The sequence below is a fragment of the Sapajus apella genome, unplaced genomic scaffold, assembly GCF_009761245.1.
Source record: "Sapajus apella isolate SASKATOON/1434 unplaced genomic scaffold, GSC_monkey_1.0 scaffold101, whole genome shotgun sequence".
In the NCBI taxonomy this organism is placed as follows: Eukaryota; Metazoa; Chordata; class Mammalia; order Primates; family Cebidae; genus Sapajus; species Sapajus apella.
In genome coordinates, this window is record NW_022437041.1 from 4,293,225 (window position 1) to 4,317,386 (window position 24,162).

At 33.8% G+C, this 24,162-nt stretch overlaps 1 protein-coding gene across 8 annotated transcripts in view; it reads right to left on the minus strand.

The window, feature by feature from the left end:
- Nucleotides 1–2,976: 2,976 nt before the first annotated feature.
- The window catches only part of NLGN1 (neuroligin 1), an 873,763-nt gene continuing 852,577 nt past the window's right edge, over nt 2,977–24,162 (minus strand). For 6 of the 8 annotated variants that reach the window (XM_032258255.1, XM_032258256.1, XM_032258254.1 and 3 more), the window contains 3 exons: nt 14,927–15,139; nt 9,891–10,680; nt 2,977–9,071 (listed from right to left, as the gene is read on the minus strand). In XM_032258255.1, coding sequence (XP_032114146.1) covers nt 8,249–9,071; nt 9,891–10,680; nt 14,927–15,139 — 1,826 coding nt within the window. In that variant the 3' untranslated portion in view covers nt 2,977–8,248. The remainder of the gene's footprint in view (nt 9,072–9,890; nt 10,681–14,926; nt 15,140–24,162) is intronic. The other 2 variants (XM_032258260.1, XM_032258257.1) reach the window with 1 other exon arrangement.

Genomic DNA, 24,162 nt, shown 5'->3' on the forward strand with positions numbered 1-24,162 from the left:
AGGTTTAGAGTATTCATCCCAGTTTTCTTACTAAGGATGACTGTGATGTCATGCAAATTTTTTACGTGGAAAAAAATAGATCCTGTAAATATATCTGCTAGTGTCCTTTGTGCTGTGTGTATGGACAAGAGCAAGAGTAATCAGTTGGCTGCTAGCAAGATACGAGCAGGGGCTACATTTTCTTCCCTTTTCTATCACTAGCAAGGAGCTCAGTAAATCATACGTAATAGATTCTTAATAACAATCTTTTAAACGATGAATTAGTGAACAAGCACATCAACAAGTATTAATAGATATTTTGAGGGTGGTACGTAGGAGTTCGTTATGGCATGTGATGCAGAGCCTGGAACATAAAAAATGCTTAGTAATTGTTACCTGTTGCTTTTCTCAGTACTATACACACTATTGCTATTATTACGGAGCTTTACCCTCAACCTGATTTTGCGTGGTATTTTTTGTTAGTGACTTGGATGAAGATAGAAGTTTATCACCTTTGTTGATTTCATTACACTGAGATGGATAGAAAGGTCTCCATTGGCTGTAGTGCTATATCTAGTGAGGTAGAATTTAATAGTGCTTAATATCCTGAACATACAATAAAACTCAAATGGTCAAGGGCAGTAGAAAGGCAGAATTTGCTTAACAATAGTGCATGTAGAATTTTTAAAGTTTTAATAGAAGGTACATCACAATCTGAATTATCAGTATGCTATGGCCAACAAATAAAGTAATACTATTGCAAGTGATATTAAAACAAATAGTTTGTGTAATGAGAAAGTTGATAGTGGGGCTTTATTGGGCAGAAATGAACTATACCTAAGTGTTTATTATGGTCAATCCTAGACATTAAACTTTCTAAGAAACTTAGACTTGGGAGCAAATTTGGAGAACAGTGATCAGAGCTGTGAAAAGACTGAAATACTGAAATATTTTGCATTGCAAGTGGGATTTTTTGCTTTGAGAAAAAATAATAACTCATGGAAGATATGAAAGCTATCTTTAAATATTTGGGAGTAATTCAGGTGATGAAGATGGTAGGATCATAAAAAGAAAAAAATTGAGCAATAAATCAATATAAAGAAGATATAAATCAATATAAAGAAGATATCCCAAATAGTCCAATGTAGCCAGTTATTTTAGAATATTGACCCATGGCAGTGTTCAATGATAGGCTTCACAATCACATGTTGAAGTTGTGGCAAAAGATTAAGGATTAAGAATTAAGATTATGGGGCTGTATCAGATGAGTGTTATGCTGGAAATTTCATGTTCCATGAAATTTGAATTGGTATACTATTGCCTAACTCAGGTATGGCTGTATTTGTTATTTGGAATGATGGCCACCACATACCTTAACTGGTGAACTGGCTAAATAGAATTCAACACAAATATTGATTTCTGTTTATTATTTTGAGACATGTAAAATAGACGGAACAAGGAATTATACAATGATTTGCTACAAAGTATGGCACAGAAAGTGGTCTAAATCAGTCCATGTGTTTGAACTTAATTTAAACTTGACAACATTAGCTGTATGTTAATAAGTCATGTTGCCTGACACATAGTGGACACTATTTATTGAAAGAAGAAATGACTAATTTCTTACATTGCTTGATTAATGTTCACTTAATTAATGCCAATTCCCAAGACACTAGTTCTGAAAAGTTGTGTCCAAGCTCCCCAAATCTATTCTCTAAATTTTTGCCCTGCATTCACCAAGAGGTGAAAATATCACAAAACATCATTGTTTCTAGCAAGTTAGTTATATCACCTTTAAAGACTGTCAGCACAACTTTTACACCTTGGAGGAGTCATAACCAGTAACAGGATGGGCCACGGAAACAGAAGCCACCGTAGCTGGTGAGAAGATACCCTATAGTGCAGAGAAAGGCAGCTCTGAGAGCAAAGTTGAGTATTTTAAGGGGAGATAAAAGTGTTTTAACTAGATAGTCAATCAAATCTCCAAAATTGAGACAGTACTTCAAATTGTGGCATTCCATTAGAAAATTCTGCTTTCACATGAACATTCACAGAATATATTTGAAACTTTTTTTGAACTCAGAAATAACATCCTGCAAAACATAAGGAAATGTAAAACCAGTGAAAATGTAATCATCAAACCACAGCAAATTTTACAAAACATTAAAACCCTCTTATGGAAAGTGAAATTGTTGGAGTATGTTTTTTAACTGTTTAATTTATTTGGTGCCCATAGCCATATGTGGCCACAGAGACCAGCAAAGCAGTGCTGATTCTTTTACTTAGCCATTTGGAAACATTTATCTTTAGGCTACGTATGGGGAAACTCTATGATGTCCTCTTTGCTGTATTCTTGTCTTAGGCTTAATAGAGATGAGAGATCTTACTTCACATAGTCCTCCTACCAAGATCATTATTGATTAGATAGTACAAGACCATAAATATTTCTGTATAGATTTTATTTTTGTTTGTTTCCAGTGATGCAATTTGATCAAGACATGGATCAGGATTAAATTTATGATATCTTCCTAGATATTATTAATCTTGTTCTCTAAGAATAATAGATTTATGATTTAAAGGGATTTATTTAAATTCCTTTGCTCTTCTTTTTAAAAAACTGGCAAAAAACAACAACAATAACAAAAAACATCATTTGGATGCAAAAAGTCACCAATTTAAAACTGAGAAGTTTTTCTTCCTTTTTTCTCTGATACTTCCTCCTTTTTTTCCGTTCTTTTCTTTCTCCTTCTCCTACATTCCTCCCTCTCTTTTTTGAAAAGTTGTGTCCAAACTCCCCAAATCTATTCTCTAAATTTTTGTGCTGCATTCACCAAGAGGTGAAAACATCATAAAATATCATTGTTGCTATTAAGCCAGAACTGTCAGCAGATGTGTAAGCAGTACAGAGTTTGCAAGAAAACGCTTATCTTAGTAATGCTTTTGTGTGAGACAAATAGAGAAGAAATTATTTCTGAGTTTAAAAATAGTCCACACAGCTTGGAAAACATGGTAATATTTATTCATGATAATAAACATGTTTTTAATGAAAGCCAAAGATGTCCAAACACAAACTGAATCATGACAACCCAATGGTCTTTTTTACAAAAACCATGACATATGTCCCATTAATTTGCTAAATGATATGAGTGCAGAGAAAGGATGAATCAAAACTACTAAAATCCTTTTAAATACACCTTCTAGTTTAGATGTCAACTCTGAAAATGGCATTCAAAAATGGTCCCTTGTTTTAAATTTATCTGCTGAGTTTTTGTTACTGTATCTTTACCAATTTCTTTAAAGTTTGAATTGTTATCATTCATTTCAACTCCAAACAGCTACCACTTTGGCTTGACTTTCATAGAAGACTAAATTCTGTTACATTAGTACAAAGGTAGGAAGTTACACAATGTCATTTGTAAGTATATGAGTTTGAATGGGCCATTATAAATGTTATATAAACCACATAGTATATACACTATGTGGTATATGTAATAGCTGACTAGAAAAATATATATACCTATCCGATATATGATTGGCTCTAATAGCTTCAGACTTCTTCTAAATTAAACTTACTATTTGGAAACTTTTTAAAGTTTGTTAGAGATTTGAATTTTTATTCTTAAGTACCATCAAGTCAGATGACTATATAATTGTCACTTTCAAAAATTTACCTCAATCTTTCCCAGAAGCCATTTAGATCCATCTGATATTATTTTTTAAATCAAATTAAATGTAAAACTGTCTAAATAAACTTTTCCCATTTGTAATTTATAATATAGTCATCCTATTATACTCTTTAAATTGAATTATCAGATTCTGAAAATTAAAAAAAAAAAAAGCTAAGTTTTATAAATAAAATCTCTGGATGAAAAGGCACTTAAGCCCTGCACATGTTTATTCCAGTCTGTATTCTCCACGCTTATCAAATGAAATTGATTTCTGGCCCACACACATATACAGCGAAGTGCCAGAATAAAATAAAATCACAATGCTTAAGAAAAAGAATCAAGTTGGTCACCAAAGTTTCACGTCAGTAGAAAATTTCTTTAGAGACTTCTGATGGAAATTTGAAGGATATGTTGCTATCAGATCAAGTGCAGGGGAGATATAAGGCTACTGAAGAAATTCCCTTAGTTTATTGACCAGAAAGCTAAAACGTTTGTTGTAACAGTAAAGCTTGACAAGATAATTAAATGAATGATAACAAAATCTCAGCAGGGAAGTGCCCATTAATTGAATTTATTTGGAAGCATGTTTTCACAAGTATAACCAAATTATCTAATTTCCACTCACATTAAAAAGTGATAGTCTGTAACAACTAATTACTGGAAAGAAGGAAAAGGTCAGTACTTTAAACCAATAACACAGAAGAAAACAAAATTACTAACATCAAAAGACCACCATATTTGACAGCTTCTTAAGAATTTAACTCATCATTTCATCCTGTGAAACTGTTTTGTGAAACTCGCCAAAGAAACGAATCCCAGTAATTTCTACTTAGGAGTGTCTTTAAAGCTGGGACACATTTCTCACGTTCTTTGTATCCTTTTTTTGTTATTAATATGTGTGTAGGATGAGTATGCTAAGAGGTGAAGTAACTGTTGTTATAACAATTTAGTTTCAGCACTTCACTTCTTTAAAAAAGTTAGTGCTGTTTTCCTCTTTAGTATTATACATACAGTTAATAATTTTTTAAAAAAACATTGTTGCTGTTTTCATGTACAGATCAGGAAGTCTGAAATAAAGCGTCATTTTGGTCAACTTCTATATTTGAAATGAGGAATAAAGTAACATATGCTCAGATTTTCTCCTTTAAGCTGCCAGAGAGATGTCTCCAAATCGGACATTTTTAACGCTTTAGCAAATTATTTTCTAATTTGAAAAAAGTTAATGATAAGCTTTGTCATATATCTGTGGTATTAGATTAGATTTTGTTCATAGTCAACATGTTCAATAGAGATTTAAAACTATGAAATTTGTCACTTTTGTTTTTCTAACCCCATACTCTAAAACATTAATCTGTTGGAAACATTTGGCAAACATTTTATATAACAGCAAAACAATGAAATTCTGTTCATTTTGGTATAATGTTTGTACAAATTATAAGTAGCCTTGCCTAATTTTTAATCTGAGGCAGGAAAATCGGAATTAACAAATAATGCCAAAAATATTAATTTTGTGACTTACATTGTTTTTCAAAGAAAATTATCTAAATAAATACATTTAAACATATTGGCTAAAATTGAGTAACAATATTTATGTTTCTTGCATACAAAAATTATGTTTCAGCTTTAAAAGCTATTCTTAATGTTCTGTATAATGTGGGACATTCTTTTTCATTCAGAAAACTAGAGACTGCAATTATAAAACTAACAACTAACACTCATTCACAACGACTTTATCCAGTGACTTGAGAACAGCAATTAAATCTAGTCTGCTTTATCTTCCACAAAGTTACTCTACCTTAATTTAGAGAAGATAATAGGGCTATGCTTTGTTTTCCTAAATCATTTTCCTAAATTAATATAAAGATGATGGTAGCATATAGTTATGCTATATATAGGTAGATTGATAAATGCAGAGCAATAAATTGGTAGATAGATATAAATATGGCCATTGTTAAAACATGATATTTAATAGAATGTTTGGTTTTGCCAAATGAAGCAATGCATATGAAAATATTCATTTATATCTTATTTTGTTGTCATTTCTATTCTGTTCTTGTGTTTTGTTTAATCAACATAGTAAAATACAGTGTTCCAATTGAACAAGATTTTAGATGCTAAACAATTCTTTTTACTTGTGTACGTTGGCAGTTCACAGTCTAAAAGCCTAACCACGTCATTCAAATGCTGCATGTAGATCACTTTGAATTTTGAAGACGTTTTGCTTCTAACGGAGATTTTTTTTTAAATTATGGAGCAATATCTACATTTCATTGGTAGCTAATAATTGGACAGGGGGATTATAATAATTCCTTGAAATATATTTTTATCTTTTAGTGTCAGTTTAATATCTTGCTCAGCACTTTTACATTCTTTTAGCAGGGCAACTTTCTATTCATTACTTTATTGTAGTTTAATCACCCTCATATTATGAGCCTAGTTAGTTGCATTCTATAAAATATTGCAAATTTGTTTTCAATAGACCTTTTATTTGATGACCAGAATTGGAACTTGTGTTTCTAGCTGAAAACAATTGGCACTTTATTTCTACAACATCGGTACCTAAGAGGTATTTAAAAACACAGAGCTAGTCTTTTTTTCATGAATTTATGGAACTTTTAAATTCACAACATTACAGTTTTATGAGTTTCATCTTAGATGAGACTTGCCTTTAAATACATGGTTGTGTTTTCTATGGAGGCTACCTGTATGTCTTCAAAAACCCGACTGGTCTACTCTAGAAATATTACTCTCTGAGACAGTCATGTTTCTTTGTTTTTCTTTTCCTTTTTTTTTTTTTTAAAGAAAGACAAAACAGCAATAAACATTTTAGCTCTTTAATGAGCAAAGATCATGTTTCTTAGCATTGGACTAATAGTCTTTATCCAGATTATCTTTATTTCACACAATGACCAGTGACATGGCCAAGATGTACAAAGTTGTTTCCATCAAGTAGTATACAATTTTTTTGTATAATAAGCTTTCATTCTTGAAAAAGAGTAACTGAAAAGAAAGGTTTCTGTTACTGCAGTTAGTTTGTCAGAGAAAGTTCTTTGCATTATCTTATAAACTATCAAAATTGCTAGTCATCTGAAAAAATGTAAAAAAAAAATCACATAACTTTAGTCTAATAGAAATATAGTACAGGTAAGAGAGAAAGTATTTATCAGGATGTGCTCTTTAAGTCCATCTCATTGTTTTAAATATAAATGTACATCTGATTACATATACAAACATTTGGAAAGGTCTGTGATATACTGTTACTGGTAAACAACAGGGGGATGAAGAGTTTCCTGTGGTCTTAGAATATTCATTTAAAATCACACATATGTATAAGACTAAAATCCTCCAGGTGTTGACTCTCCTAGGTTCTGCATCTACTTTGTACTCTACTGAGATTGCGTGAGTAAATTCCAGTGAATGAACCTCAGTGAGAAAGATAAGTGATGTAAAGAGGGACATAACTTTATAATGAATTGTTATTAGTAAACATTTTGTCATGCAGCATGAGTAAATCAATGAACTCAGGACTATAATCAGAGTGGTAATACTGGGGCATCCTCATATCATGAAAGACTGTTGCAAGTAACTCTTTGGACACACTTCACCTTACCAAAAGGAACAAAATACAGAGTAACAAAAAAAAATCACAACAATTTATAGATCCTGTACCACATGTCCAATTAGGGTTATACATTATCTAGATGGGAATGAAAAGAACATTAAAAACAGGAAATTTTTTTCTGGGATTCATATCAGCGAGTATTCACCACTATACCTATAGTTTCTTCAAATACCTTTAATAGCTAATTCCTTCTATATTGAAACTACTGTGAATTATTTTATTGTAATTACTTTTGCCCCTTAAAATCTTCTTTAGGTTCTGCCAATTGATGGAGGAAGCTTCTATTAAAAACTCCAATGGGATGAGAAGAATTTTAATTACGGCTTAATCAGCAGCACAGCCACCAAGCATATAAATTATCATGCACATCGTGCTAAAAATATCGTTTCCTTTATCCCCACAATTTTATACTGACAGCACTTATGTGATAATGTTGTACCTGCCAGTCTTTAAACTTCTTTGTTTTACTGGCAAATTTCAGCATAAGCCTTTGCTAAGGCCATTAACAGCATTGGTGCTTTGTGTACTTATCCAAATATGTAAATATGGTCTACACAATAAAACGGCTCCAAATAAAAATGGGTGAAAATTATCTGACATTCCATTGGTGTGTCCCTTGTGCATATTCATCGTTGTTTTTTTATTTTTATTTTTTATGTTTCAGACATAGTTCTTTCCTGTTTGGTGTTCCACATGCCTAATTCCATTATGTAACTTAAATCTTCAAAAAATTAATTCTTGAATGTGAATGAAAAAGTATCATTCAGAACAATTGCTTCAAGCAATTGAAATTTGTTTTTGAAGTTGATTGGTATATATACAATTCATTTTTTTCAAAACCCCCGAAGTTCTTGATATGTATATTCACATAATATTCCTCCTTATTTAAATAGTTAAGTCTTGTAGGTTGAAAGCCAAGGAATCTTCAGTCATCGTTTACTGCAATCCATCAAAAAAATAGTTTGTTTCTCTTATCTGGCTATACCCTGGTTGTTGAATGTGAATGGGGGTGGGGGTGGGGATGGGGCAGAGTATTGTTCTGTCCTCCAGTAAATGTATTGAATGTGTGTAAGGGCTGAATCCCTGGTATAGTGTTGGGAATCATTGTGATGGTGTTGGGTGTCATTAAGGGAACATCATCGGGTGACCTCCTCATAGCTAGTGTGTAATCTGGGGGACAGGCGGTCCGAAGAACCACCTCATGTGGATGGATGGACTCACATTCATGATCCAAATCAGTGTGCTTCATTTGGAGGGACATGATTTCCTCTTCTTGTGCATGGGTTAGATCATTGGTAGTGGTGCGCTGAGGGCTGCATCTCCTGTGAACATCGTGTCTCCTCTTATCCTTTTTGTAGTACAGGGCTGCAAAGGCCAAGATGTTCAGAAACAGCAGTGACGCTCCAACTGCAATAGTGACACTCAGCTCTGTTGAGTAGTCCCTCTGATCCACTGAAAACGGACTTGGTTGTTGTTTGGGATCATCCTGCTTGGCAGTGGGAAAGGCTGATGTGACAGGTACAGAATTTTTTCTCGTAGGTCTGAAAGTGATGTCAGTTGATGGCACTTTAGTTGTTGTAGAGGTATACTGAGAAATGTCATTGAGATTATGCAGATGAGGTACCAGCTCCAACCAGAGGTTTACCTTATTGGCTCTGTAATGTTCTTTAACTCTTGGTTTTAATCCAATGTGGAGATAAAGTTGGTCTTTCTGGGAATATCTGGTCCATGCTACTTCTTCAAAACGGTTGGGTTTGGTATGGATGAATTTCGTGTCTTGAGGGACTGGTTGATTTGGGTCACTAAGAAGGAAAAAATAAATTATGATAATAAAATTATTTTATTTTTTACTTAAAACGACACCACTTTAACATGTAATAATTAAAGAGATGACTCAGCAATGCTTTATATTGTGTTTTAACATTAACTTGGGTCAATTTAAAAATATAAATCTTCTAGCAGGCAGATTGTTAGATGGGTGATAACGTAAGGCAAGTAAGTCTCACACTTTGCTCTCTCTACCTATGCTGAGATGGGCTACTATCTATCCAAAGATTTTAAAGAATTATTTAAATACTCACTTTCAGATGATTCATTTCACAGGCAAACTAGCAGAGATGACATGGAACAGTGGAAAGGATTTTTGATTTGAAAACAAGCAGATAAAGATTTGAGACTAGACTCTGCTATATACCAGACATGTCAACATCTCTATGAAGTTCCCAGAGCCTCAGGTCTGTTTTTTGTCAAGTGGGATTAATAGTACCTGATTTGCCAGATTCAGAAGATAGTTGGAAGGATTAAAGAGTGTTGTGAATTAGAAAACACTGTAAAATAATTCTTGTTACCGCTGAGCAGTAAGCCCTGTGTAATTCAAAAACCAAAAGCAGATGTAATTAAGTAACGCAATTCACATATCTACTTTCTTAACAAGCTTCTAAAACACCAGAAATAATAAAGCAATGACTTTTAAAAACACCATAATATAGAATTAATTTTGAATAAAGGAATTTAATATGTTGCTGGTATTAATCTGATATTAAATTATTTGGGCACAAATATCTATTATTTTTAAGTAGTTAGGATAACATTTTTATTAACTTAATTCCTTAGGTACATACCCAGTTTTAGCAAAATTTGTCCAGTATGTCATTACAACTGCACTCAGCATCACATCGTTTTTGGAGAAATTGCAAGGAAATAACTCTGTCGGGCCAATCATGGGGATTCCCAGTACGTAGGGAACCTCGTCTCCGTGGGCTGCATCAGCCCAAGCTGGAACCTGATCTGTTTGGCAATGATGGTAAAAGGCATAGAAGTACGTAGGTGAACCAAAGTTTGAGTGAAGATCTGCTGTGGCTACAGCTGGTGCCACCCACTGATGGTCCGTAAACAAAGCCAACAATGTCTTTCTTCTGGTTTCGGGGTTATGACGGTCAGCCCAGTCAGTATACATGAACTTAATGGTTTCTCTCAAAACATCTTTGCCTTCAGGGTATCCATATAAATTATCAACAAAATTTGAAACAGCAAAGTCAAAATCGCTAGCTGATATACCATCATCGCTATCTACTATATTTTCAACAAATTTTAACCCTTCCCCTTGGTTCACTCCTAACATTATATCATAGTTGAGAAACTCTCCTTGCTCCATCAATATCTGAGGGTCGTCTGGTATTACATCACCATCAATCACAGGTCCAAAGGCTATGTGGTATCTAGCTGGTTGAATATCTTGGTCAACAAGTTCTTTGTAAGGCTTCTTCTGGAGGCATTCCACTAACTCTACTGTATCTGAAACATTGCAACCAACTTTTGTGGCCAACATTCTAGCATATTTTGCAGGTTGAAAACTAACCGCCCAGCTGGAAAGGGCTGTTCCACTTTGAGCTATTGCTCGTTGAAAAAGTCCTATGGGAAAATCAACAAAGAATTTCAGATGATCTTTGAGTAATGTTGTGGTAAAACAGTAACATCTGATATTTTAGACATGTATATAAAAACCTAGATATAACTCAAGAAACAGGGAGGTAGAGACATTTTTGCTTAAGGGAAGGACACAAAGCCATCCACAGGGTACAAAGCATGAGAGAGGTGGATCTAAGTCTTGTGCTTTGAGTGGCACCTGCCTTAGGGATCAAGAAGCCTAAACTGCAGAGTTTCAAAGAGGTAGGAGGAAAGAAGAAAAGGAGAAGATGTAGTGGTAAAAAGTCTCAAACACGTTGTTCACTGAGTGTATAAATACTTATATTATCATCAACATTAACCAGATGGGACCAATCTTGTCCTATTTAATTCTCCAGCATTGTCCACTTGGAATATTTCCTCCAGTTTGGCTGTGTCTATCTTCCTTCGAAATAGTTCTATGTATTTGTTTTAACTAGATATTATTTGAAAACGAATTTTTAAAGACTCACACAATGACTTGAGCTGGCTGTTTGTTTATACCCTGGGGATGGCCCTCAACTCACACAAAACAGAATATCACTTTAGACATACTCTTTCCAGATCTTCATGTCAGACATAGTATGCTGAATATTCATCTTTCAGAAGCAGACATAACATTTGAAGTGTTTTCACTAGGTTAAAGTAAACACCATCAGCCAAAACATTTAGTGTGGGGTGATTTAACTTTTGCCACTGTTGAATGTACACTACCACCTTTATCACAAAAGATGAAAAGCACATGGCTCACTGCTTTTCACTTACTTGCATTTAAGAATTGTAAATGATGGTTCCCTATGCAGTTTGGTAAGAGCTGCATGTCATTCAAATTTACAAATGCACTTTATCTTACCTTCTCATTAAGGTATTTTTCTAATAAAATTCCTATTTTAAAACTATAGTTTATCTGTTTTCTTTTAAATATTGAAATGCATTATCAATTTCCAAATATAGCTTTGTGCTTCAATTATTTAAACACTTGCTTAATTATCCATATGTGTTAATGAGATAAAAACTCTTTTCACAAAGGTGTTGAAGCAGTGTCTGAATTAGAAGGAAAGTTTGAGATTTTTTTTTTAACCAAATATGCCTATATATTCAACATGTCTGTAACATGTTCCCATATAATTCTAAAGGTAATAAAAAATTTTGACAATATTAATGTAAATTTGTTTTGGTTTTCTGACATCTTTATAAGCTTTTTTAAGTTTACTAGAACAAAGTATGAAAGAGCAAATGATACAAATACAGATAATTTAAAAAACTGTGGCTGGGCGCGGTGGCTCATGCCTGTAATCCCAGCATTTTGGGAGGCCAAGGAGGGCGGATCACGAGGTCAAGGGATCGAGGCCATCCTGGCCAACATGGTGAAACCCCGTCTCTACTAAAAATACAAAAATAATTAGCTGAGCGTGGTGGCATGTGCCTGTAATCCCAGCTACTCAGGAGGCTGAGGCAGGAGAATTGCTTGAACCTGGGAGGCGGAGGTTGCAGTGAACCGAGATGGCACCACTGCACTCCAGCCTGGTGCCTGGTGACAGAGCAAGACTCTGTCTCAAAAAATACAAAAAAAAAAAACACCCCAAAAAACTGTGTAGCGATTAGCCACATTTGCTCAGGAAAATATTGTATTAAATAAAAATTGTATAACTAAAAAAACCCTGGTGATTTCTATAATATTCTTTCCCATTTCAGGGACTCAATGACATTAACTAAATATATCTATAAAGATTTCGAAGGAAAGGCACATCATGTTCAGTATATCCTAAAATATGCCACCAAGATGGTATTGGTAACACCATATATTTTATCATTAGTGCAAGTGCTTCTTATGTGGTTGCAAGATGGGGTTGACTCATGGTCAAGCCTGAGCGCTGGTGCAGCCCTTTGTGGAGTTTATTGCCTTTAAAGTCTATGTCTACACTTGGAGGCAGAATCAGCGTGATGATTTCGAAAGCTCTTTTGAGCATCGCCTGGTAAAGTCAGGCAGCTCAGTCTGGAGACTGGTTTAGGCCAAACCTAAGTTCATGTCTTTTTCTTATATACAGATTTCCTGAAGTATATAAGAAAATGCTGTATTTTCAATTGTTTGAGTAACCATTTACAACTGTTGAGTAACCGTTTACCACTTCAACCATCAGTTGGAGACCAGCAGTCCTAGGTAAACTAACTGACTCACCTCTGAACTAACTGACTCACCTCTGACTAACTGACTCACCTCTGAACTAACTGACACACCTCTGAACTAATTGACTCACCTCTGAACTAACTGACTCATCTCTGAACTAACTGACTCACCTCTGAACTAACTAACTGACTCACCTCTGAACTAACAAACTGACTCACCTCTGAACTAACTGACTCACCTCTGAACTAACTGACACACCTCTGAACTAACTGACTCACCTCTGAAACCAGTGCTAGTTTGATACTAGCCAAAATTGGTTTTGATGTCAATTTTTGGTCAAAGGACCCTGAGAAATCCATATAGGTGGCTTAATGTTGCCATAACTACATAGTGGCATTAGTAAAATACTGAGGTTAGAACAACCTAATCGTTTAATTAAAGAAATGCTGTTTATTATTTCAAAATAAGCCATTTCTTTACAGATGAAATCTCTCTTGGAAATGTTCACCTGTGTTATTTTGTCATCTTGAATCAGAATTGTACTAATATAAATGAAATGCTATATAAACTATGTTAATAAATTAAGTCTATATATGATTTATTAATATATATATATGTAGGAGAATCATATATAGACTTAATTTATTAACATAGTTTAATAAATTAAACTATGAGTTAGTGAGTCAGTTAGTTCAGAGGTGAGTCAGTTAGTTCAGAAGTGAGTCAGTTAGTTAGTTCAGAGGTGAGTCAGTTAGTTAGTTCAGAGGTGAGTCAGTTAGTTCAGAGGTGAGTCAGTTAGTTCAGAGGTGAGTCAGTCAGTTAGTTCAGAGGTGAGTCAGTTAGTTCAGAGGTGAGTCAGTTAGTTTACCTAGGACTGCTTGTCTTCAACTGATGGTTGAGGTGGTAAACGGTTACTCAACAGTGGTAACTGTTTATATATATATATATATATATATATATATATATATATATATATACTCATTTAATGACTGGCTGACCTTTTGAAATTAAACATTCATGTGTTTTTGATACCAAAATAAAATGTCATATGCCTGGTGCTCCTATCACAAAACTCAACCTTACAAATAAAGATGCTGCATGAATTATACTTGACAGTATATATTTTCTTCATGTGTATACAATGACAATAAAACAATCAGAAATTAAAACCTGGTCTATTTTTTATATATTCTCTGTCTTCCTGTTTTACATAAATAATGCAGAAAAAGTAGTTGCTTTGCAAATTTCTTCAACAATACTCTTGTGAAATTTCAAATTAATTTGGAATCAGTTGGAATCAGTGATTAAACGCATAGTAAAATGGAGATGGAGCTCCTAAAGAACAACATGGTAAGCCTTGGACAGGCACTTTGGGAAAAATATGTCAAAGCCAGAAAACAGAAATCAGAAAAATATTTCATGGATTTCAGCAGCCTCAACACGCCATGCTGCCTTGCCAAGTTTAGGGGGAAAAATAATGCTTTTGGAGTTAAAAATGGAAAAAACACTAAATTAAATGTATTTTTCTTTTGAATCAAAAGCTCTACCAGTGACCTTGATGCTTTGACAATTTTGGATCATGCATGCAAAATAATCAACAATCCATTCTGTACTCAGACAACAAGTGAAATCACATGTTTTCAGACAAACTAGCTTAGGACCGTGTCATACTAATAAAGGGTTTAAATGTCTATTGTCTTGAAAACAGATTATATACAATTCCTGCATTTAAAAAGGCTCATCTTTGATTTTGATCACTGAATAAAAAAAGATGACAGAACTGTAGAACGTCTTTGTCTGATTTTTCCTCAAATCACCCTCTGAAGGAAAGAAGAATGACTGTAATGCTGACTATTCTGAAGTGTGCTTGAAAGGGCATCCTTACCAAGCTCCACAGGAGACAAAGAGAAGAGTTTGACGAAAATTTAAACATGCACAGAAAAGCTGAAGAAACAAAGCTTTAAACAGTTATTGAGTTCAATCTAACACTCAGTTTGAACAGAGAAATATACAGAGCATCACATACTACTGATGGTGGTGGCATGCAGACACCAAAATTGTCAAAATTTGCAACCTGCATAATACCTTTGGTTGAATTGCTCCAACGGTTACCTTCAGAATAATGGGATAAAGTCAGCAGATTGACACATGAACCCCCAGCACCAGATCCAAAAACAGTGATTCTTAAGGGGTCACCACCAAAGAATCCAATGTTTTCACTAGTCCATCTTAAAGCTTGTATGAGATCAAGAAGTCCATAGTTCCCTTTTGCAGCCTGATCCCCTGTACTCAAGAAACCTGAAAAATATAAATTTAGAAAACACTTTTGAGCTGACATGAATCAAATAGACATCAAATTTAAATAAATGATGCCTGTATTAATCAAGGTAAGCACAGTCCAAGTTCATTAGTAAAAATTATTTTCCAAGTAAAAAAAGAACTTACTTTAGCAAAAATAATAGTGGGTGAAATCTGAAAAATGACATTTATCTTCCCCAAATGCCTCCCAACTTTTCCAGGTAACAGATAACTGGGGCAGATAAAGGGAATGCAAACATTCTGAAAACCTCAGGAAAGACATCCTAGGGGTCAAGTTACTCGGTGGAGACATTTGGATAGTATCGTGGGGCTTATGTGAATGTGCATTTTGCAGAAAACGCCATGTCTGCCCTCAAGTTGCTTGTCATCAAACATGGTTGGAATATTAGGTGCTTGGGGCAGAGTGGCAGGATGGAAATGTGTACAGCAGGCAGGTATTTCTCTAAGACCTGTAGAGAAAGGTTCTGTAAACTCCATAAAATTATATACAACTCTTCAGGCACATGAACATGTACATTTTTTATCAATGATTAAGAAAGAATTACTGTGCCAAGGGTGACTGGAAACCACATTTAACACTACTTTAAATGCCAAACTGAGGGGAGCTTCTCAATTAGCAAATGGTGTAGAATAATTGAGGTTTTTTGAAAAGTTCAGACACATATTTCTGAAATGCTCAAAGCTCTGCTTTATAGTAAGCCTGAAAATGCGTAGGAAAATGTGGTAAATCTGAAAATGAGGAGGAGAGAAAACGGCGGCAGAGGAGAAAGTTTAAGGATCTGCACTGACAGAATGGCAAGGGCAATTGAAAAAAAAAGAAGGACAGAAAAAATATTGTGGCATTAAGATCCGAGTAATTGTTTTACATTTGAAAGTTGTAGAAGGGAGAGTCAAACATATTACTGTAGCAATATCTTAAACATATTCACTCATTTAGCTGACTTAGTAGTTTTTATAGTGTGTTCATTATAACTTGTTAAACAAACATCTGTTCTCTAATATATTTTTTCATTTAGTATAAATGAAAATGTAGAAAGTGTTTCATAAAATACTCCATCTTATGGACTATTTTATATTATGTAGAGAATATTTAGAGTCCTATTAGATATAAATTGATTATATTCAGGGATATAATTTCTAATTTCAACAAGTTTATAGAAGTAATTTTAAAAAATTAGTTATCTTATTGGAGACTTAGGATAGAAACAACATAATAGGTCAATGCTTGTGGTAAAAATTATTTTATTCAATTTGAAATACATCTCTTTATAAAGTAAGCTAGGACATAGATTACATTTATGAAATGAAAACCATAATAACACTACCTATCAGGGTAGCAAATAAATCCATAACCAAACTGAACACATGGACAAGAAATTCTTTAGGATCATTGTAGAAAGGAATAGATGAAGACAAATACTCCTGAATAATTTTGAAAAATTTGAAGAAATGAAAGTGCTTAATTCTTTTTTTCCTACAAGATCAAATATTTCAAGAAATAAAACTGCAGTATCTAATTCATTGTGTGTGTGTGTGTGTGTGTGTATGTGTGTGATCCTGAAAATGTTAACTTTCCTTGATATTAATGTTTAAATAAATACAGTTCAAGTAAACAAATTTTTCTGTTAATACCCTTCTCTTTTATTGCATTTGCATAATAATTTAAGGAAATTTTCATGGTGTCTTCTTAAAAGCATTTTCAAATACTCAATATTCGTATAAATTAAAGGGTAATAAAATACAAAACAGAAGCATGGCAGGGAACACTTTTAACTCTGTTTGCTATTACATGAACTTCGATATAAGACAGAACCATTACTCTAAATTTCTGAAAGATTGTCTTACAAATGTTTTGGTCTACAAAGACAGACTATTGGCATGAACTCTGAAAACAATATTATGGAAGGATCACTGTACATTAGATAGAAAAAATTCTTGAAGGAAAAAGGAGGGCTGTGTGTGAGACAGAGAGAGAGAGGGAGAAACAGAGAGAGAGAGGGTGAGTGAAAGAATAAGAACATAATACTCTTGTTACTAGGTTGGTGCAAAAGTATTGCGTTTTTTTGCCATTTAAAAGTAATTGCAAAAACTGCAATATCCTTAACGCCAACCTCATAATTTATTACCTATAACTCTATATCATTAATATATTCAGAAAAACTTTGGTTTCTGAATATAGTTTATGTCCCTCAGTGCAAAATGAGGATTCATATTTAACTCCTCTCAAAATAATATTGAATTACTCCAGTTACATTCAAATAAATCTTTATGTTCATACGGAATTGACTTACTCATAAAATAATCATCATTCAATGTGTAGCATGTAGGGAACCATGGTAATTAGCCAATTATTTCTACATTAACTAAATCGTATCCCCTGTATAATCCCAGTTACAGATGCACTCTTCAGTCAAATAGCTTTGTGTTTCTGTAACAGTACTGTTAAAACATATTGTCTCTGAGGAGTAACTTCTACTCTATATATAGTCTAAAGAAGCTTTGTAATATATTCAAGAAAAAGTTTTAAACAAAATCAGTTCAATTCAAAAAACTTGTTATTAAACCACAGCATGGAAAATAGAGTAAATCATTGGGTAGAAGCTATTGTTTTGTAGCCTCAAAATGTCCAGGAGTATTCAGTCAAGCTCCGTTTTTACCCTTCAGTACTGAATTTCTTTTACTCCTGATTCTAGTGTTTTTTCACGTGTATGTTGTTATCTGTCTGTATCTATCTATCTATCTGTCTGTCTATCATCTATCCATCATCTATCTATCTATCTATCCCACCTGTCTGAAACTAAATAATCATTAGCATGAATTTAGAGGACCACGTTGTGTTTTATATTAGGAACTAACAACAACTGTCTTTATTAAGGCCAGCTGACCAATCAAATCACATGTCTTCAGACCTGGCAAGGAGATATATACTGTACTTGCATACATTTTTTGATTACTGATAGTACATTCAAATAACATTCTGTGGTTAAGTGGACAAAATGAGGAAAGTTAAATAAATTGCTGCTCAAAAGAGATACAGTTTGCTAATTACCCAAGTGATGTACATTGACAGCCTTCTTTATACCTTGGTATCTAGTGAAGTAGTAATTTAAAGTTCTTTTTAAATTGACTTAGCTGTTACGTCCTTAACAGCACAACCATTTCAGATCACTCTAGCTGAAACTTTACATTGGCATGCTCAACTATAGTCCATTCATGGGGGAACTCAATTTTACAGAGTCCTCACTTCATGATTACTTCGGAGAAGAAGGCTTTTCCTTTAATGTCCCTTGAATCATTCTTAACAGATAGTCACTACTTAATCCGGCTTTTCTCGATCCTCATTTTAAACTCCTAGAATCTGTGACTAATTATTTTCATAACACGTTGACACACTATTATTTTTATAAAGTAGAAAAATAATGATTATAAAAACAAACTTTCTTTTCAGAAAAAAGTACAAAATTTTCCAAAAAAATTTTAACTGCTTAATTTACTTGACTCAGGGATATAAAACTTGAACAATTAGTCATTTTAAACTTAAGGCTAACTCTCAAAATTCATAATTGCAATTATGCTAAAAATTATTTGACTGGTTCATATATCTACTACAATTGTCATTCACCTATTTGTTCAAATAGAATTTATTTAATGCCAGTCTTCCCACCTAAAAACTCATTCTATCAAAAAACATTTCCATCTGTGGTTCCTACAGGAAACTACTAGTTCTACTAAGTTGATTACATCCACTGAGCAGGCTTAGCTTGAATTTTCTCTTTACATGATCTGGCAACTAGAGTTAGTTTCAAGTGCTAGAGAGAAACCAGGTAATTGAACATGGGTGCATAGGCTCTCGGAATGGCAAAATAAGACCAGGCCTAAAGTACATTGGACAAAGGGAAAGTAAGTAACTGATAATTACTGTGACCAAGGTATTGGGTTGGGCTACTGTTGTATATGGAACTCAGATAACTCTCTAATAGGCAGACCCTAAGAAGTGTGAAAGGAACTAATTTAAATTGTCAGGCGGTAGCCCTGCAGTTTATTGGTTAACCCAATTTATACTTAGGTCTCTTATAATACAACCAAACAACCACGTACAAATATCATTAGAATGTTAAAAAAAAATGCAGACTGTTTACATTTGAGATGACATGTAGGATGTCAGAAATTTAAGATGACAGTGGTTCTATACTATAGCTTTGCTTCCTCCATTTTTAAGGGAGGCCTAGTTGAGTGTCTCTGTTTACAGTTGTTAATTTCTAGAAACACTGAATAGAATATTCCTTAGGTAGCTCAAGCTATAAAGTAGGAAAGAAATTTGCAGTGTTTATCAATGCTGTTGCCTGGATACAGATGACTGTGGTTTGTTCTTTGAGTCACATTGTATTTTAAAATAGAGACCATACTGAGTATTAAAGAGCCAGACTTGCAGACATGAGACTCTGACTGATAGTTAGACACCTTCTAGGGACTTGGGAATATGGATCAGAAAAATAGCTCATTGAGGACTTTGCAGTTTAAATATAAAAGAATTTAAAACTGTGGAAATAAAACCTTGAATTTTTCAAGGTTTTATTTATTTTCATGCTAAAAATCTGACTAGAAATTCTATGTCTTAACTCTCCTTATCTTTTCAGTGGCCAAGTCCAGGCATGTCTTTTTCTGCATTCTGTCTCTGTCTTCAGCTTTCAACTTCATGTCACGGGCTTATTCCAAGTCCTCCTCTTTTCTTCTTAGACCCTTGAAATCCTTCTAATTAGTCAATTAACCTACAAACTTTCAGCAAGGAAGCCTCTCTTCTTGTCAGTACTCACATTTGAAAAATATTCTCCTCTAATGGGGTAACACAGCTATGTGAAAATAAACTCTTTATGCTAGAATATTATTAGTTTCCCTTTATTTCTTTTTGAGTCAAAATTATTTAAGATAGAATGTATTAAAATCCCTAAAATTAAGCATATATGGCCAAATGATTCTTGACAAAGGTGCCAAGACTATACAATGGCAGAAGAACAGTTTCTTTAATAAATTATGTTGGGAAAACTGTGTAACTATTTACAGGACAATAAAATTGGACTCTCAGCATACACTATATAAAAATTTAACTCAAAACAAAACAAAACAAAACAAAACTATTAAACTCCTAAAATAAAACATAGATTAAGCACTTCAGGAAATTAGATTGGCAGTGTTTTCTTGGATATTAAACTAAAAGCATAGGAAACAAAATAAAAAATAAGACTACACCAAACATCAAAACATTTGCACATTAAAAAAAACAATCGACAGAGTGAAAGGAAACCAACAGAATGGGAGAAAACAGTTGCAAATAATATGTCTGATAAAGCATTTCATATCCAGAAATTTTTACAAGACAACAACCAAAAACCACAAATATCCTAATTAAAAAATGGGCGAAGGACCTAAATAGACATTTCTTCAAAATGTTATACAAATGCATGATAAACACATGAAAAGATATTCAACATTGCTAATGATCAAAAAATGCAAACCAAATCTATACTGTGCTAGCCCTTCATACCCATAGGATGGCTACTATCAAGCAATAGGTAATACTCCGTGTTGGCAAGAATGTAGAAGATTTGCAACCCTTGTTTTGGTGGGAATGTAAAACATTTGGCCCTTATAAAAAATAGTATTGAGATTCCTAAAAAAATTAAACAGAGGATTAGAATATGATTCAGCATCCTTCTTCTGGGTATATACACAAAAGAATTCAAAGTAGGTTCCCAACAAGAAATGTGTAAGTCCATGTTCATCTAAGCACTATTTGCAATAGCTAAGAGGAAGCAACCCAAGTGTTTATTTATAGATGAATGTATAAAGAAAATACAGATAAAGATAATACACATATGATGGAATATTATGTAGCTTTAAAAAAGAAGCAAATCTTGTTACATGCTCTTACACAGATGAGCCTCTAAAGACAAATATGCCATGTGAAATAAAGCCAGTCACAAAAAAAGCAAATACTGTAGGATTCTACTCATAGGAAAGATCTAAAATAGTCAAAATAATAGAAACAGAAATTAGAAAGGTAATTACCAAGAGCTGTGGAAAGAGAGGAATGGGGTATTGGTATTTCATGAGTATAGAGTTTTAGTGCTGTATGAAAAAGTTCTAGAGATCTGTTGCTAAACAATGTGAACATACTTAGTATATTAACATATCAATATATTAATAGTTACTGAACTGTATATGTAAAAATGGTCACAATGATAAATTTACTGTTAATTTTTTTACCATCTAATAAAAAATTATCCAAATTGGACAACTTGGGGTCTGTAATTTGGGAAAAGAACACACACATGCCATTTAATTATTCACCATATATAGCTAGCTGCCCTGCTATTGTGTTCCCTTGTAAGCTACTGTCTAAATTCTTCTTAGAAAGCAATGAAGGACAAAGTACAAATAATTTCCTTTTTGTCTGTATCCTCTGGAAAAAAACTTGGCTCTGAAATGAGGTTAATATCTTAACATCATACAACTTGGTGGTATTTCCAAAATTTTATGTTTTGGTGAATCTACTTACTAATTTGTTCTAAGATAATTTGCTCTTTAATGACTTGTCTCAGAAATAATACATTGTGTTACCGGCCATGGCTTCCGATCATCCACAGCTGGAGACAGGGGAGTACAGTGGGAAAGAAGAAGATGACTGTAAATAGATGCCTGGAAAGAAAAACTTACAGATATTTCTTTGGTTTTCAGTTTTCAAATTCCAAAGTTTTACCATCTCCAAGATAAAGAGGTGAGAATGTTCCTTCTATATTACACTCAATATTAACATTTAGTGACTCCTTCCCCCAAATAAGGCCAAAATATTTATTTTAAACAGATTTGTTCCCAATTTAGGTAGTAATGGCTAGGAAAAAGGGCCCTGATTTACTTAGCTCTGAATCATGTATACCATTCCCATTTCAAAAATGGCCCAAGATACTAAGGAAAAAGTAATCCCCAGCTCCCATCATCAAACCCATATTCTTCATCCCAATTTAAGGCTGTTAGTGTTTTCTTGGTGTGTGTCTTAAGAAAAGCTTATCCAGCACTCCCTGACTGAGGCTACTGTGTACTTCCTATCTATGTGTATTTGGACAGCAAACCTGGTATTAAATTTTACAAAGTTCTTATGCATTTTGAATAACTGCTCTCCCAAAGAAGTGAAAAAAGAAGAAATACCCCTCTTAAAAGGGCTTTTGAGTCAAAAGAAATCACATTCTTCATTTCTAATTACTCTGAATGTGTGGGAATATGTCTAGTGATTTAAAGACATAATGTACTTCAAAGCATGACATTGAAGAAATGACAATGTCTATCATATAAGAAAGGTCCTCAGGAACTATATACTTCAGAGTTATACTGTGTAGCTTCTGGAACAATAGAAACTATACAAATTTTGTAATTTTCTAACTGTTTAATCTTAAGTGCTCCCATTGTAACCTATGCATATGTGTATATGTGCTTTGTAATGTAGTATTTATAAGTTATTCATATTCTTTATATTTTTTCTAGACTAGAAGCTCTATCCACTTTACTTGTCCCCAAATTGTTATTATATACATGTTTGCTGAATGAAGGATAGCATTAATATGTTATAATTTTCTATTAACACAGAAGACTAACAATTAAACCTTCCAAATGAAAGAGGTCTATGTATCTTTCTTAGATGGCAGCTATGAGGTGAGAACTTAGGAAAAACCCTCTCAGCAGCCAATCTTGAGGGAAAGTACCAGATGCAGTGTGGGTGGCATTAGCTTTGACGAGAGGAAAACAGGACAATCTGGGGTGGGGCTTATCTGAGATTAGAGGACACATGGCCCAGTAGGCTATCTCCGAATATTCGTCTAGAATACGGGCCAAGGTCTTAAAGTTTGAGAGGCTGTTGAGATTCCCCCAACAGTTAGTCCACACTAAGAGAGTCAGACTTAGTAGGATAACCAGGATGCTGACATAGTTTGCATCTGTCTCCTCCAAATCTCACGTTGAAATTTGATCCCCACTGTTGGAGGAGGGAGGAGGTTGGGTAATGGGAGCAGATCCTTCATGAATGACCTGTTTCCCTCCTCATGTGACACAGTGGCTCTTCTCTGCCTCCTGCCATGAGTGGAAGCCAGAGGCTCTCACCAGAAGCAGATGCTAGTGTGATGTTTCTTGTATAGACTGCAGAACCATGAGCCAAACAAATCTCTTTTCTGTATAAATTCCCCAGCCTTAGGTTCCTTTATAGCAACACAAACAGACTAACACAGGTTTGTGAGCAAATTACTGTGTAAATTAGTCTCTCTGAGTCTTACTTTCCTAATAGACAATATTAGTAATAGCAACCACCCCATAAAATTATCATTATTAAAAGAGATAATGTTTTTGGTATGCAGGGCGCTTAATATATGGTGTAAAAATACTCTGGCTATAATCAACTAACTAAATCTGACATTTTCTTTATTATCGTCCATTTCATTAAGTAGAATAAGCCACTCATCCATTTTTACTTAAAAAAATACAAAGTCACATGGTATTTCTGCCCATAGGGTTTTAAGGAATTCCCACACTCTCTTTCACAATGATTAAACTAATTTACACTCCCATCAACAGTGTAAAAACATTCTTTTTTCTCCACAATCTTACCAGCATCTGTTGTTTTTTGAAGTTTTAATAATCATCAGTCTGACTGGTGTGAGATGGTATCTCATTGTGGTTTTTATTTGTATTTCTCTAATGACCAGTGGTTATGAGCTTTTTTTCAGATGTTTGCTAGCTGCATGTATGTCTTCCTTTGAGAATTGTCTGCTCATGTATTTTGCCCACTCTTTAATCGGGTAGATATTTTTTTATAAACTTGTTTAAGTTTCTTTTTTTTTTTTTTTTTTTTTAGAATTGAATGACAGAACCCCTTTTAAAATAGGTAGCACATATTTTTTTTTTTTTTTTTTTTTTTTTTTTTTTTAAATTGAATTACAGAACCCTTTTTAAAATAGGTA